Here is a 15,172-nt window from a genome sequence, read left to right on the forward strand (position 1 = left end):
CACTGTAAAAAAATTTTAAAACTAGAAATTTTTTTCAAGAACTTATTCTTTATTTTTTTAATAAAACCAAAAGATATTGTTAAATCAAATAATTACAAAGGTCGCCTATTTTATCTAACCATATCAATAAAAGAAAAAATATATAAACTAATTCGAAAGGGTAAAGATATATTTAATTATAAATAAGATATTACGAGTAGTCCTTAAGAATGGAACAGTTACTCTATAAGAAAACATGTAGAGTCTATAAGAAAGCGCGTAGTGATCACATATTGTTTTGAACTTCATTTATAGATGACTGTCTTTTTGGCAAGTCAATGAAAATGATGCGAGTGAGGAAGTCATCTACAACGAGGAGTCTATATTAAACTTCACAAGAAGCAATGATGCGAGTGGGGTCAACAACAATGATCCTTACATATATATATATATATATATAGTAAGGGCTCTTTGTCATGGATCGGACCGCTGAAGGACCTCATGCCATCAACTAATCCAAGAAGATGTAAATTCAAACACGATGAACCTAAGTGATAACACAAACCAGTCCTATACAAACGATTTGAGAAACATCACCATAAAACATGGAACGACGATGGTCATAAAACAAGAGAAGAAACGTGTTGTATACACGTGATTTGATCATATAAAAGGGTAGTTATCTGAACATTACAATATAAGTAGAGTCAGAAACTGTTTTAGCAACAAGTTTGAAACATAACAGTACCCATATAACCATTACATACGATCCTCAAGCAGAAGGAAGCTTATTCAGTATCATTCAAGCAGCCAATAAAGATTTGGACGTCGAATACAAGTAAAGTACAGACACATACCTACTAATTCTACATGCCATTCCCACCAACTCGATCATATATGTGATAGAGCCATAAGATGGAAACTGTTTTAGGAACATGTTTGGAACATAATATTACCCATATAACCATTACATGCGATCCTCAAGCAGAAGGAAGCTTATTCGGTAGCATTCGAAGAGTCAATAAAGATGTGGACATCTAATACAAACTCACCGTGGGCAATGATGCGACCACATAAATTCTTTCTCTAATGTATAATTCCTGGATGTACCTTGATTTGCTGGGTCGACGACTTCAGAGAAGGCATAAGGCGAGTCTCTCGGCGGATGCTCTGTTTCTTCGTCACCTTTAACCAAACAATGTCCTGTTTTTTTCAGTCTGATCCTTCTCAAGTTCTGTAATTTATACTCCACCTCTTTCATCGTAGGCCGTTTAACCCCTTTCAATCTTAAACACATTTCTACCAATCCAATCATGTCGATGAGCTCTTCTTCGGTCGCTTCTTTCATAACAAGATCATCTATAAGATCAAAGGGACGATTCGCTCTCACCGTTTGATGAAAATGCATCGATAGATTCAGTCTGTCTTCATATTCGGTGGAGAAAATTGGCTTTTTACCAGTTAAAAGCTCTAGAAGAATGACTCCGAAGCTATAAACGTCGCTCTTCTCTGTCAACTGACTGGTCTGATAGTACTCCGGGTCAAGGTATCCAAAGGTGCCTTGTACTGCAGTGAGTAAATGAGTTTGGTCGAGTGGAATAAGTCTTGAAGATCCAAAATCTGATATTTTTGCCGTTAAATGATCATCTAAGAGAACATTTGATGATTTGACATCTCTATGAAATATCGAAATTGAAGCAGCCGAGTGTAAATAAGCGAGCGCTCCGGCAGCCTCAACAGCAATCCTCAGGCGATCGTCCCATGATAATATAGAGTAGCCGTCTGGAATATGTAGATGATCTAAAAGAGTCCCATTCGAGATAAACTCATAGATCAACAAGGGAACTTCAGTTTCCAAGCAACACCCGAAAAGCTTAACTATATTCCTGTGATTAATATGAGAAAGAACTGCAACCTCATTGATGAACTGGTCTATCTCACTCTGTTTCACATTTTTAGATTTTTTGATGGCGACCACATGCTGATCCAACAAAATTCCTTTGTAAACCGTTCCATGTCCGCCGCAGCCGAGCACACGAGTCTCATCAAAATTATTAGTTGCCTTCTCCATCTCTTCCAGAGAAAATATCTTTGTTCTCTCACTAAAATCTTCACTAGTTGAGATTAACTGTTGTAACAGTAAACCATGGTTTTGATGGAAGTATTTTTCTCTAGTTTTCTTTTGTTTTCTTTTTTTCCATTTCCTTCTCAAAATGAGGAGAGTCGAACATAAGAGTAGTAGGCCTATGCCGGTGCTTTCACCAATGATGACACCTGCACAACATGAATCATAAATTTAGCTCCAAAAAAACACTCCTTTAATTTTTATTTTCTACGATATATGTGGATGAAGGATTGTCAATGACCTCAATGTCTTCCTGTTGATTTCCATTATTCGATTATTCACCTTTTGCATCTTTATAAGTAAATTAGTCACAATGCCTTACCTAACAGAAGAGTCTGCTTTTTGTTGTTGGGAATGCAGGGTGCAAGTTTAGGATCACCATATGTGCCCGCTGCACAAGTGCAAGTATATCCGCCATCCGTATTAGTACAAATCCCATAGCAAAGATATTTCTCGGGAGAGTTGCACTCATTGATGTCTAGACAAGTCATTAGAGACAAAAGGAATTATAATTTGCTCATCAAATTACAATAAACAAAAAATTGATAGTAAAGAATGACAACAAACAAGTATTTGATTTGATTCTTTGTTCAGTAGCTAACCCCATATCTGCTCCTATTGACCATAATTATCTGTTTGTTCTCATGTACTAATTTTATGACACAAAGCTCTCTTTGTAACTCTGCAGTTTAGCTAACATAATTTATTTTTTTAAAATATTATAGTACAATTTTATGTGTGGCTTACAATAAAAATAATTTTACAATACTTGTATGATCACTATTTGGATTGTTATTTATAGTTATTCTGCTGTGTGCTGTTTGATCATATTTGTCGCTCAATTTTTCCTCTCAGAAAAGGCATGTTCATGTATTTTTAACTTTAAGTTATATAAAAAAAAACATAGTATTTGTTGTGTAGGTAAGTTATAATTATATAATCGTTAAAATGATCATAATGTTATAATTTTTCTACAGTGTTTCGTGATGATTCTTGTCATTAACCCTGTTGGGGAATAGTACTAATCCATCTACTATCAATAGATATGATAGATCACATACTGCAAAGAAACATTCATTGAGCCTATAATGTTATGATTTATCTCAAATATATTGTGTTGGCTTAGAAACGTCATATCAGATAGTGGAGTAACAGAGTGTCAAGATGGAAGTTTGAGAAAAGAGTGAAGCACCTGTGCATCCATTAGGCATGTAAGGATTTCCTTGGTAACCTTGCCAGCATTTGCAACGGTATCCCACAAACTTGCCATCGTCGTTAGTAATTGTTGTGTCGATACATGAGCTGTGAGCGTCGACACATGCGAAGGTGGTCGTGTTCTTCTTAGCATCCTCGCAAAGCTGCAACTCGATCACCCAACTAACGATGGTCTGACCTTTAAAAAAGACGAAAGGTCTGGTGCTATTGCCAATGTAGCTGAAACTGTCTTTTTCCTCGAGTTCCAATTGGCCTTCCTCCAGCGATATATTATTCACTATGTTAAGGTAATCTAAAAGGAGGGTGGGAGGATTGGATGTAGTATTGCATGTCAGAGCAAATGAGTCGTCCCTATAACAACCTTTCTCCAGCCCAAATGGAAAGAAGACGTCAATACTCCCGCATTTAGTAAGACAGCCGTTTGCAGCAGCAGCAGGAGCAGCAGCAGCAGGTGTAAAAGATTTATCTGTTGATATGATCAAAGTGGTCAGCAGCAGAATTCGGCATAAGAATAATATGTTTTTGTTCCAGAGTCAAAATATACATCAATTATATTTGAGACATGCAAATATATTCGGTCATTGCCTAAAGAATTTATGGTTACCTAATTAAAGAGTATGGCTCATGATTTCAATTCAATCTTTTCGGATCCAAGTGGTGATTTTCTATAAATAATAACAGTATTACGCTAGTTGGATTCTTGCACAATTAGGCATCTTCGTTACTGCTTGAGTTTCTAGAAATCAGCAGGAACTTATTAACATAACAGAGAAGCACGACTCTACATCACTTTGATCCAGTTAATTATACTTATTCGAACTCATTTAAAGAGAGAAAGAGGAGGAAAATTACCTTGACAGCCACTAGGTACATAGGGATTGCCTTGATAACTTGCGGAACAACGACATAAATATCCAATGCTCTTATTAAGGTAGGCCGTATCAAGAAAGATATTATGACAAAGACTATTTTGACTGAGGCAAGCGTATGTATCCGTATTCATGGCCTCTTCACATGAAAGATGATCATTCATGTACCATACCAGGGTGGCCTCCACATTCGTTCTACTTCCGTTTAATACTCCTTCGAGATCATCATTTTCATCATCAAACATCATAACCTTGATGCTGGTGGTATTCACCAAGTGTAACTCGGTTTGGTCGATTCGAGTTAGCTGAATCTCTAAGGCAGTCAAATTCTTAGACCATAGATTCATTGTGCAATATCTATTGTTAATGTCGGACCACTCTGAATATTGACTCGGATCACCGGCAGCGCAGATACTAAAGCAAGCGCTAATGGTTTTATTGGTGGTACGATCCACTAGCTTGGCCATAGCGCTACAACCCAGAACGTAAAGTCTGTTAGATGTCAATCCTTGATAAGAATTACGTGTCATCTGTTCCATTAACTCAAAAGAGTAAGGCCAATTCTCCAGGTCAATCAGTGAGGCGCGTTTAAACTTATCGTCGACACCCATGACGACAGATGGTGATTTGATATATACGGACCTCTGGTTCATATCAATTCTCGTTACCTCGATGGTGCCATCACCCAGGAAAAGCCTGGGAGCGCTGGTGGAATGGTTTCTGCAGGTAAGATTAAAGCCTGTCCGGAAACAGCCATCGCCGATGCCGAAAGGATACTCGAAGCTTGTACTCCCACAACTTTTTGGGCAGAAAAAAGGCAGAGGAAAAGTTGTGTTTGTTGATCTACTTTCTGTTCTTATTGAAACCATTGATGTGGATGTCAGCAGAAACAGTAAAATCTTGACCAACCCCATCCCTCCCCTTCCCTCTTCAAATCCGACCATTTTCCTCTACCACCTGCCACATACGAGTTGCATTGGTTGGCACTGCAGGATCAAGTTAAACGTTATTGTAGACGGTTAGAAAACTAATAATGATGACCTTAAGTCAATCTGATCAATCTTAGCATATACTACTAGGTCAGATATTAATTCAATATAAAAAATTTAAGCTTTTAAATTATGAGCTAAATTTATTATATGTAACTCGATCATTTCAATCATCAAGATATAAATCTATCGATCCATCTCTTTATCTCATATATATATGTAAATATTTTCAGCACAAACTTATACTAACCTTTTTATTGGCGGAGGTGATGGGCGGCAAATTAGATTGCGCCAGAATGAGAATTTTCATGAGATACTATTAGAGATGAGTAAACAATAGAGAAAAAGCATTCATATAGTTTTAAGTCGAATTATTTGGATCTTTGCGTTATTCTTCGTACAAATAGAAAGAGAAAGATGCTTACACTGGTGTTATCGAGGGAAGGAGCTCCTGAGTCTCGAGCAGCAGAGAGATAAGAAGAAGACAGTCAGTGATGCCTTCTCCCAGAGGGACGAACTTGCCTAATTATAGAGAGAAATTGGTTGCAGATATACGCAACCTCTTCCAGTGAAAAACTGGAGCTATACTAATCAACAGTCAATCACGTTGACGAAGTCTTGAGAGATGTTCCATCGGATTATTATTAAAACACATGCTACGCAATTTTCAATGCCGTTGAACTGGATGTGTCGAGTCCTGAAGAAATATTTATTGCACTGGATTATTATTGATATATAGATTACTCTGCCATGATATGTTCTTCCCAACTGGTAATCGAATTCCTGGTCTAGCTCGGCCGTGCAAATGGTTTATACTTTGTCAGTCACTCTGGGTGAGACAAAGGTATCAGAGAACCGGTTAACATTTACTCACGGTAGTAAAATGCATATATGACTCGAAAAAAGGATTGTCATGGTAGATTTTGATTTCAAACTTTTTATTTTTATTTTTATTTTTGCAACAAAAGGAATTTGTGACGATTCAAATAATAAAAATCACAAACTGCCTGTAAGAATAAAAATATGTTTATCGATGCAAAGTCTCACGCAATAAAGCAATAAGTGATCATTTTCCAGGTCTACGTTGGACATCGTGATTATGCTATACCACCAGCGGGCGCTGACTGTTTATTTCCCTCCAGATGTCAACTCACGTGGTCCTCCTTAAGTACTATACTTTTATTTCCTTTTTTTTTTCTTCCACAAGTAAGTGTCTACGTTATAAATTTCTAAGTCGTCTAACGTGATAGATGCATCATCGTGTTGTCTCTGTCTATGGAAATATCCGCTCATCCTAACTGTGCCTCGTTCTGAGAAAACGGAATAGTTAGTCTATAAGAATGCGCGTTAGTGTTCTCGTATTGTGATCAATAATAATATATCAGCAGCTGGTTGACTTGGAAAGTGCACAAGAAAGAGACACGACTTGGAAAGCCATTTGGAACGGCGAATCCATGCTGAGAAGCCGTCTGCCGCTTTGTGAGGACTATAGGTTTTCATAAGCCCCTCGCTATTGACCAACCAATAGAAGAGTCCAATTGTGTGATGTCAAAAATCCACCGAGAAGTCCATGGTTAGCCAGCCGTCTGCCAGGTTGACTGACTCCACTCCAGCAATTCCCACACTTTTTTAATTCTGACTCTCATCTCACAGACTGTTCGTCGCATTGAATTCGAAATATCTGCCACGACAAGAGTTTCTACGCCGAGCATCTCTTGGCTCAGCTATGATCGTGATCACCCACATTGAACGAGTCCATGGCTGAGGGTAGACCAACACAAATTCATGCTGCAGTAAAACATATGTTTTCCTAAGTAATAGCGTCGAACTTGATCGAACCCAATTTTATTTCCTCATAAACATAAGAACATAGCTTTACAACCAGCAGGAATATTGTGAGGATTTCCTTCATACGCATTGGCAGCGATATCCCAGACGTTTGCCACCATAGTTTTGCCATGCTTTCCTTCAGACATTTACTACCATCGCTGCGACATGCGTTCGTCGTCATGTTCTGCGTCGCCTCCTCGCAGAATTGATACTCGACCACCCGGCTAAACAAGAGGCTTGCTTTCGTTAAGGAACATGATCGAAGAGAATTTTAACATCTCTTTTCCTCTGAAATTTTAATTTTATTTATTTTTGGTGTGTGGATCGTTTTTCAACACTCCCAAGGTCATGCGCGTAGGTGATCTTCAACGTTCCCACGTTCGTCGACAGTCTTCAACATTTTCACGTTCATGCAATTGACTCTCGATTGTATCTCGATTTTATTAACCCGCGCAATATGACAATGTATAACACTCTCGAGTTTAATTTATAATTTTTCTTTTAGTTTTTTTATTTTATTTTAATTATGTTAGATTTTAAATTTTTGTTCTAATATGATTAAGTCTCTTATAGGAAGGACTATATAAGGTCATCGATAGGTTGATCGTGTGTACCGATGAATATCATAAGAATGCCATGTAATATTTACTCAATACATGAATTATTGTGGCTTGTGCTATTTCTCCAACTAATGCATGTCCATCTGCCTCCTTGGCAGCCTGTGACATACATCTACGTGAAATTTAGAATGGTCAGTCGGAGTATGGAAGGTGGAACTACGTGAGAATCGACTACTGATCCCCCCCATGGGCTCGAACAACTAAAGATAAAATAACAGGATTCATGCTATTTATTTCAATTATTTCTTCATTATTTGAGATGAAAGAAGTCAATGGGGTATTATCCTTTCGCGCTGGTTGACGAACAAAACGCCCAATACTTGCCTTTATATTACATGGAAGTTCCAAACCCATAAGACACTTGATATAATTGGATGGCCGTGATTAGTATGGTCCATCAGCATCACGTTATCTTATTCCAAACGGCAAAAGTTTTTCATAAAAAATATTAAATAAAGAACACATCTTATTAATAGAATACCATAAAGAGAGAGAGAGAGAGAGAGAGAGAGAGAGAGAGAGAGAGAGAGAGAGAGAGAGAGAGAGAGAGAAATGGATTGCAGGTTGATGTCCTTCCGTCTCTATCCATGCAAATAGTCAAGTTCAACAACTTAAGTTAAACATCTTATCGTTGATTCTATTACGGTCTTAAGAAAATATCGTTAATATTCTCATCAACCCGATGTAATTCTGACCTAATGATCACTTTGGAACATTACAAAAACCCCCCTCAAGTATGTTCTTATCTAGATTTGAGAATATTTTAATTTTAAGATTTTTTCAAACTATCTCAAGTCTTCAATAACTTGAATATCAGATAATACGTTCTCGTCGTAACTTTTATAGGATCATCTATTGAATTCTTAGTCTTTTCAATACCTATCAAATTTATCAAAGTAGGTCGGAGAATGAAAACGTCCGAGAGGAATTTTCGAATAGAATAGTCATTTTTATTTGGGAAAATTCTCATAAAAGCTCTTTTTTAAATAAAAATTCTCTGTTAGAACTCTTTTTTTAAAAAAATTTCTGTTAGAACTCTTTTTAAAAAAAATTTATAAAATATATTTTTTTTAATGATGATATTGCCCTTGTCACCTCCCCTCTCCTCTTCTTCTATTGTCATTATTGCTCTCATTGTCCTCACCCTCCCTAATGTGATGATGAGCAAAGGAACATTCCACATGCTCTTGTCTTAATCGTCCTTGTCTCGCCATGGTGAGGGTGGGTGAAGCTCTCACCCTCATCTATAAGTCCCTTCACTGAGGTAATGATAGAGGTGGCTAGGGGTGAAGGCAATGGCAAATCTTAATCTCTTCTTTGCACATGACTAAGGCGATCATGATCATTGTTGGTGGTGGTATAAAAGGTGGTTAGAAGTAGAGGTGATAGCCAATGTGATGAAGGGACAAAATCATCATACGAAATAATAGGACCGCACTGAGAATTTTTTAAAACTAATTTTTTTTAAGAATTTACCTTTTTTTTTTTGTGAAACCAAAAGATATTGCTAATCAAATAATTACAAGGTTGCCTCTTTTATTGAATCATATCAGCAAAAGAAAAAAAAAAACTAATTCGAAAGGGCAAAGATATCTTTAATTATAATTAAGATATTCCGAGTCCATTAGTGATCTAAAAGTGAATTAGAATGAGACTAATTGCTCATCTTATCTTGCCTAATTATGTAACAATGGAACAATCAATCTATAGGAAAGTGCGTAGCGATCACATATTGTTTTTAACTTAGTTTATAGATGACTGTGTTTTTGGCAAGTCAATGAAAATGATGTGAGTGGGGAAGTCATCTACAACGAGGAGTCTATATTAAACTTCACAAGAAGCAATGATGCGAGTGGGGTCAACAACAATGATCCTTACATATATATATATATATATATATATATATATATATATATATATATATATATATATATATATATAGTAAGGGCTCTTTGTCATGGATCGGACCGATGAATGACCTCATGCCATCAACTAATCCAAGAAGATGTAAATTCAAACACGATGAACCTAAGTGATAACACAAACCAGTCCTATACAAATGATTTGAGAAACATCACCATAAAACATGGACCGACGATGGTCATAAAACAAGAGAAGAAACGTGTTGTATACACGTGATTTGATCATATAAAAGGGTAGTTCTCTCAACATTACAATATAAGTAGAGTCAGAAACTGTTTTAGCAACAAGTTTGAAACATAACAGTACCCATATAACCATTACATACGATCCTCAAGCAGAAGGAAGCTTATTCAGTATCATTCAAGCAGCCAATAAAGATTTGGACGTCGAATACAAACTCACCGTGGGTAATGATGCGACCACATAAATTCTTTCTCTAAGGTATAATTCCTGGATGTACCTTGATTTGCTTGGTCGACGACTTCAGAGAAGCCATAAGGTGAGTCTCTCTGCAGATGCTCGGTTTCTTCGTCACCTTTAACCAAACAATGTCCTGTTTTTTTCAGTCTGATCCTTCTCAAGTTCTGTAATTTATACTCCACCTCTTTCATCGTTGGCCGTTTAACCCCTTTCAATCTTAAACACATTTCTACCAATCCAATCATGTCGATGAGCTCTTCTTCGGTCGCTTCTTTCATAACAAGATCATCTATAAGATCAAAGGGGCGATTCGCTCTCACCGTTTGAAGAAAATGCATCGATAGATTCAGTCTGAGTTCATATTCGGTGGAGAAAATTGGCTTTTTACCTGTTAAAAGTTCTAGAAGAATGACTCCGAAGCTATAAACATCGCTCTTCTCTGTCAACTGACTGGTCTGATAGTACTCCGGGTCAAGGTATCCAAAGGTGCCTTGTACACCAGTGATCAAATGAGTTTGGTCGAGTGGAATAAGTCTTGAAGATCCAAAATCTGATATTTTTACGGTTAAATGATCATCTAAGAGAACATTTGATGATTTGACATCTCTATGAAATATGGAAATTGAAGCAGCCGAGTGTAAATAAGCGAGTGCTCCGGCAGCCTCAACAGCAATCCTCAGGCGATCATCCCATGATAATATAGAGTTACCATCTGGAATATGGAGATGATCTAAGAGAGTCCCATTCGAGATAAACTCATAGATCAATAAGGGAACTTCAGTTTCCAAGCAACACCCGAAAAGCTTAACAATATTCCTGTGATTAATCTGAGAAAGAACTGCAACCTCATTGATGAACTGGTCTATCTCACTTTGTTTCACATATTTAGATTTTTTGACGGCGACTACACGTTGATCTGACAAAATTCCTTTGTAAACCGTTCCATGTCCGCCGCGGCCGAGCACTCGAGTCTCATCAAAATTATTAGTTGCCTTCTCCATCTCTTCCAGAGAAAATATCTTTGTTCTCTCACTAATATCTTCACTAGACGAGATTAACTGTTGTAGCAGTAAACCATGATTCTGATGGAAGTATTTTTCTCTAGTTTTCTTTTGTTTTCTTTTTTCCCATTTCCTTCTCAGGATAAGGAGACTCGAACATAAGAGTAATAGGCCTATGCCGGTGCTTGCACCAATGATGACACCTGCACAACATCAATCATAAATTTAGCTCCATAAAAACACTCCTTTAATTTTATTTTCTACGATATATATGGATAAAGGATTGTCAATGACCTCAATGTCTTCCTTTTGATTTCCATTATTCGATTATGCACCTTTTGCATCTTTATAAGTAAATTAGTCATAATGCCTTACCTAACAGAAGAGTCTGCTTTTTGTTGTTGGGAATGCAGGGTGCAAGTTTAGGATCACCATATGTGCCCGGTGCACAAGTACAAGTATATCCGCCATCCGTATTAGTGCAAATCCCATAACAAAGACGTTTCTCGGTTGAGTTGCACTCATTGATATCTAGACAAGTCATTAGAGACAAAAGGAATTATAATTTGCTCATCAAATTACAATAAACAAAAAATTGATAGTAAAGAATGACAACAAACAAGTATTTGATTTGATTCTGTGTTCAGTAGCTAACCCCATATCTGCTCCTATTGACCATAATTATCTGTTTGTTCTTATTTACTAATTTTATGACACAAAGCTCTCTTTGTAACTCTGCAGTTTAGCTAACATAATTTATTTTTTTAAAATATTATAGTACAATTTTCTGTGTGGCTTATTCTGCTGTGTGCTGCTGTTTGATCATATTTGTCGCTCAATTTTTCCTCTCAGAAAAGGCATGTTCATGTATTTTTAACTTTAAGTTATATAAAAAAAACATAGTATTTGTTGTGTAGGTAAGTTATAATTATATAATCGTTAAAATGATCATAATGTTATAATTTTTCTACAGTGTTTCGTGATGATTCTTGTCATTAACCCTGTTGGGGAATAGTACTAATCCATCTACTATCAATAGATATGATAGATCACATACTGCAAAGAAACATTCATTGAGCCTATAATGTTATGATTTATCTCAAATATATTGTGTTGGCTTAGAAACGTCATATCAGATAGTGGAGTAACAGAGTGTCAAGATGGAAGTTTGAGAAAAGAGTGAAGCACCTGTGCATCCATTAGGCATGTAAGGATTTCCTTGGTAACCTTGCCAGCATTTGCAACGGTATCCCACAAACTTGCCATCGTCGTTAGTAATTGTTGTGTCGATACATGAGCTGTGAGCGTCGACACATGCGAAGGTGGTCGTGTTCTTCTTAGCATCCTCGCAAAGCTGCAACTCGATCACCCAACTAACGATGGTCTGACCTTTAAAAAAGACGAAAGGTCTGGTGCTATTGCCAATGTAGCTGAAACTGCCTTTTTCCTCGAGTTCCAATTGGCCTTCCCCCAACGATATATTATTCACTATGTAAAGGTAATCTAAAAGGAGGGTGGGAGGATTGGATGTAGTATTGCATGTCAGAGCAAATGAGTCGTCCCTATAACAGCCCTTCTCCAGTCCAAATGGAAACAAGACGTCAATACTCCCGCATTTAGTAACACAGCCGTTTGCAGCAGCAGCAGTAGCAACAGCAGGTGTCAAAGATTCATCTGTTGATATGATCTCAAAGCGGTCAGCAGCACAATTCGGCATAAGAATAATATGTTTTTGTTCCAGAGTCAAAATATACATCAATTATATTTGAGACATGCAAATATATTCGGTCATTGCCTAAAGAATTTATGGTTACCTAATTAAAGAGTATGCCTCATGATTTCAATTCAATCTTTTTGGATCCAAGTGGTGATTTTCTATAAATAATAACAGTATTACGCTAGTTGGATTCTTGCACAATTAGGCATCTTCGTTACTGCTTGAGTTTCTAGAAATCAGCAGGAACTTAAACATAACAGAGAAGCACGACTCTACATCACTTTGATCCAGTTAATTATACTTATTCGAACTCATTTAAAGAGAGAAAGAGGAGGAAAATTACCTTGACAGCCACTAGGTACATAGGGATTGCCTTGATAACTTGCGGAACAACGACATAAATATCCAATGCTCTTATTAAGGTAGGCCGTATCAGGAAAGATATTATGACAAAGACTATTTTGACTGATGCAAGCGTATGTATCCGTATTCATGGCCTCTTCACATGAAAGATGATCATTCATGTACCATACCAGGGTGGCCTCCACATTCGTTCTACTTCCGTTTAATACTCCTTCGAGATCGGAATCATTTTCATCATCAAACATCATAACCTTTATTCTGGTGGTATTCACCAAGTGTAACTCGGTTTGGTCGATTCGAGTTAGCTGAATCTCTAAGGCAGCCGAATTCTTAGACCATAGATTCATTGTGCAATATCTATTGTTAATGTCGGACCACTCTGACTTTAGACTCGAATCATTGACCGCGCAGATACTAAGACAAGTGCTAATGGTTTTATTGGTGGTAAGATCCACCAGCTTGGCCATAGCGCTACAACCCAGAACGTAAACTTCGGTAGATGTCAATCCTTGATAAGAATTACGTGCCGTCTGTTCCATTAACTCAAAAGAGTAAGGCCAATTCTCCAGGTCAATCAGTGAGGCGCGTTTAAACTCATCGTCGACACCCATGACGACAGTTGGTGGTTTGATATAGACAAACCCCTTCTTCATGTCAATTCTCGTTACCTCGATGGTGCCATCACCCAGGAAAAGCCTGGGAGCGCTGGTGGAATGGTTTCTGCAGGTAAGATTAAAGCCCGGCCGAGAACAACCATCGCCGAAGCCGAAAGGATACTCGAAGCTGATATTCCCACAATTTTTTGGGCAGAGAAAAGTTGTGTTTGTTGATCTGCTTTCTGTTCTTATTGAACCCATTAATGTGGATGCCAGAAGAAAGAGTAAAATCTTGACCAACCACATCCCTCCTCTTCCCTCTCCTAATCCGACCATTTTCCTCTTCCACCTGCCACATACCGACTTGCATTAGTTGGCAATCCAGACACGAGTAAAACGTTCTTGCAAACGGTTAGAAAACTAATAATGACGACCTTAAATCAATCTCATCAATGTTAACATATATATATATATATATATATATATATATATATATATATATATATATATATATAAGGTCAAATACCAATTCAATATAAAATTTTGAGTTTTCAGTTATTAGTCATACGAGACTATCGATCCATCTTTTTATGTCACATATATAAATTATTATTTTTTAGATTGTGCCAGAATGAGCAATTTCATGAGATACGATTAGAGATGAGAAAACAACAGAGAAAAATCATTCATATAGTTTAAGTCGAATTATTTGGATCTTTTTATTATTCTTCGTTCGTATAAATAGAAAGAGCAAGACGCTTACACTGACGTTATCGAGGGAAGGAGCTCCTGAGGCTTGAGCAGCAGAGAGATCAGAAGAAGACGGTCACTGATGCCTACTCCTAGAGGGACGAACTTGCCAAATTGTAGAGAGAAATAGGTTGCAGATATAGGCAACCTATTCCGATGGAAAACTGGAGCTATACTTCTCTACAGTCAATCACGTTGACGAAGACTAAAGACTTTTAGCTTGGAGTGGTAATGTATTATTTGAACTCTGAACTCGTCAGGCCGGCTTGATGATCCATCAGGCCGGCTGGATGATGATGCTATACTTTTCTCTATGCTGTCAAATCGGTGTTAATACAGTAAGATATAATATCATAGCATTGGCACGAACCCTTTGACAAACTTTTAACTCGGATTACCATAAACTGAATGCAACCATCGTTTTACGCGTCAATCGCTTTAACATAATTAGTTTTAGAATATGCATTAAAACAAGTTGAATCTCGTATTTTGATGACGAAATCAATTGATAAGTATTTATGTTTTAATCTATGTTTTGAATGACGCAGGTGTTAGGATCGGAGCGGCACTAAGAGGGGGGGTGAATTAGTGCAGCGGTGAAGTGCGATAAACTTTTCACGATTTAAACACTTTTCGGAAACTTCGTACGATAAAAGCAACGTTTTCGTTTAAAACCGTTTCGATTGCGTTTTAACTTGAAGAGATAAGTAAGACGGAGACAAAGCAGTATAGCATTAAAGTGCAAATGGTTTGCATTAATATAAATGACAATAAG

General features: G+C 37.2%; 2 protein-coding genes across 3 annotated transcripts; both read right to left on the reverse strand.

The window, feature by feature from the left end:
• Positions 1–681: 681 nt before the first annotated feature.
• Positions 682–5,680, reverse strand: LOC135634984 (wall-associated receptor kinase 5-like). 2 transcript variants are annotated; one of them, XM_065145762.1, is made up of 5 exons: positions 5,603–5,680; positions 4,172–5,174; positions 3,297–3,785; positions 2,427–2,582; positions 682–2,253 (listed from the first exon to the last, which is right to left on the reverse strand). In XM_065145762.1, the coding sequence occupies exons 2-5, from the start codon at positions 5,130–5,132 to the stop codon at positions 1,028–1,030; spliced, it is 2,832 nt and encodes a 943-aa protein (XP_065001834.1). In that variant the 5' UTR covers positions 5,133–5,174; positions 5,603–5,680; the 3' UTR covers positions 682–1,027. The 2 variants fall into 2 exon arrangements, with proteins under 2 accessions (XP_065001834.1, XP_065001835.1); XM_065145763.1 differs by having other exon boundaries at positions 4,172–5,145; positions 5,603–5,655.
• A 4,058-nt stretch (positions 5,681–9,738) lies between these two features.
• On the reverse strand, positions 9,739–14,481 carry LOC135635205 (wall-associated receptor kinase 2-like). Its single transcript, XM_065146131.1, has 5 exons — positions 14,411–14,481; positions 13,032–13,996; positions 12,160–12,645; positions 11,347–11,502; positions 9,739–11,174 (listed from the first exon to the last, which is right to left on the reverse strand). The coding sequence occupies exons 2-5, from the start codon at positions 13,981–13,983 to the stop codon at positions 9,949–9,951; spliced, it is 2,820 nt and encodes a 939-aa protein (XP_065002203.1). The 5' UTR covers positions 13,984–13,996; positions 14,411–14,481; the 3' UTR covers positions 9,739–9,948.
• Positions 14,482–15,172: the final 691 nt, after the last annotated feature.

The sequence above is a fragment of the Musa acuminata genome, chromosome BXJ3-4 (genome assembly GCF_036884655.1).
Source record: "Musa acuminata AAA Group cultivar baxijiao chromosome BXJ3-4, Cavendish_Baxijiao_AAA, whole genome shotgun sequence".
NCBI lineage: Eukaryota > Viridiplantae > Streptophyta > Magnoliopsida > Zingiberales > Musaceae > Musa > Musa acuminata.

Coding starts and splice junctions, on each gene's coding strand:
- LOC135634984 (XM_065145762.1), bottom strand. CDS start 5,132: ATGGTCGGATTTGAAGAGGGAAGGGGAGGGATGGGGTTGGTCAAGATT. Junction 3,786..4,171: donor TGTACCTAGTGGCTGTCAAG/GTAATTTTCCTC, acceptor TCATATCAACAG/ATAAATCTTTTACACCTGCT. Junction 2,583..3,296: donor CATGCCTAATGGATGCACAG/GTGCTTCACTCT, acceptor TGACTTGTCTAG/ACATCAATGAGTGCAACTCT.
- LOC135635205 (XM_065146131.1), bottom strand. CDS start 13,983: ATGGTCGGATTAGGAGAGGGAAGAGGAGGGATGTGGTTGGTCAAGATT. Junction 12,646..13,031: donor TGTACCTAGTGGCTGTCAAG/GTAATTTTCCTC, acceptor TCATATCAACAG/ATGAATCTTTGACACCTGCT. Junction 11,175..11,346: donor AAAGCAGACTCTTCTGTTAG/GTAAGGCATTAT, acceptor GATGTTGTGCAG/GTGTCATCATTGGTGCAAGC.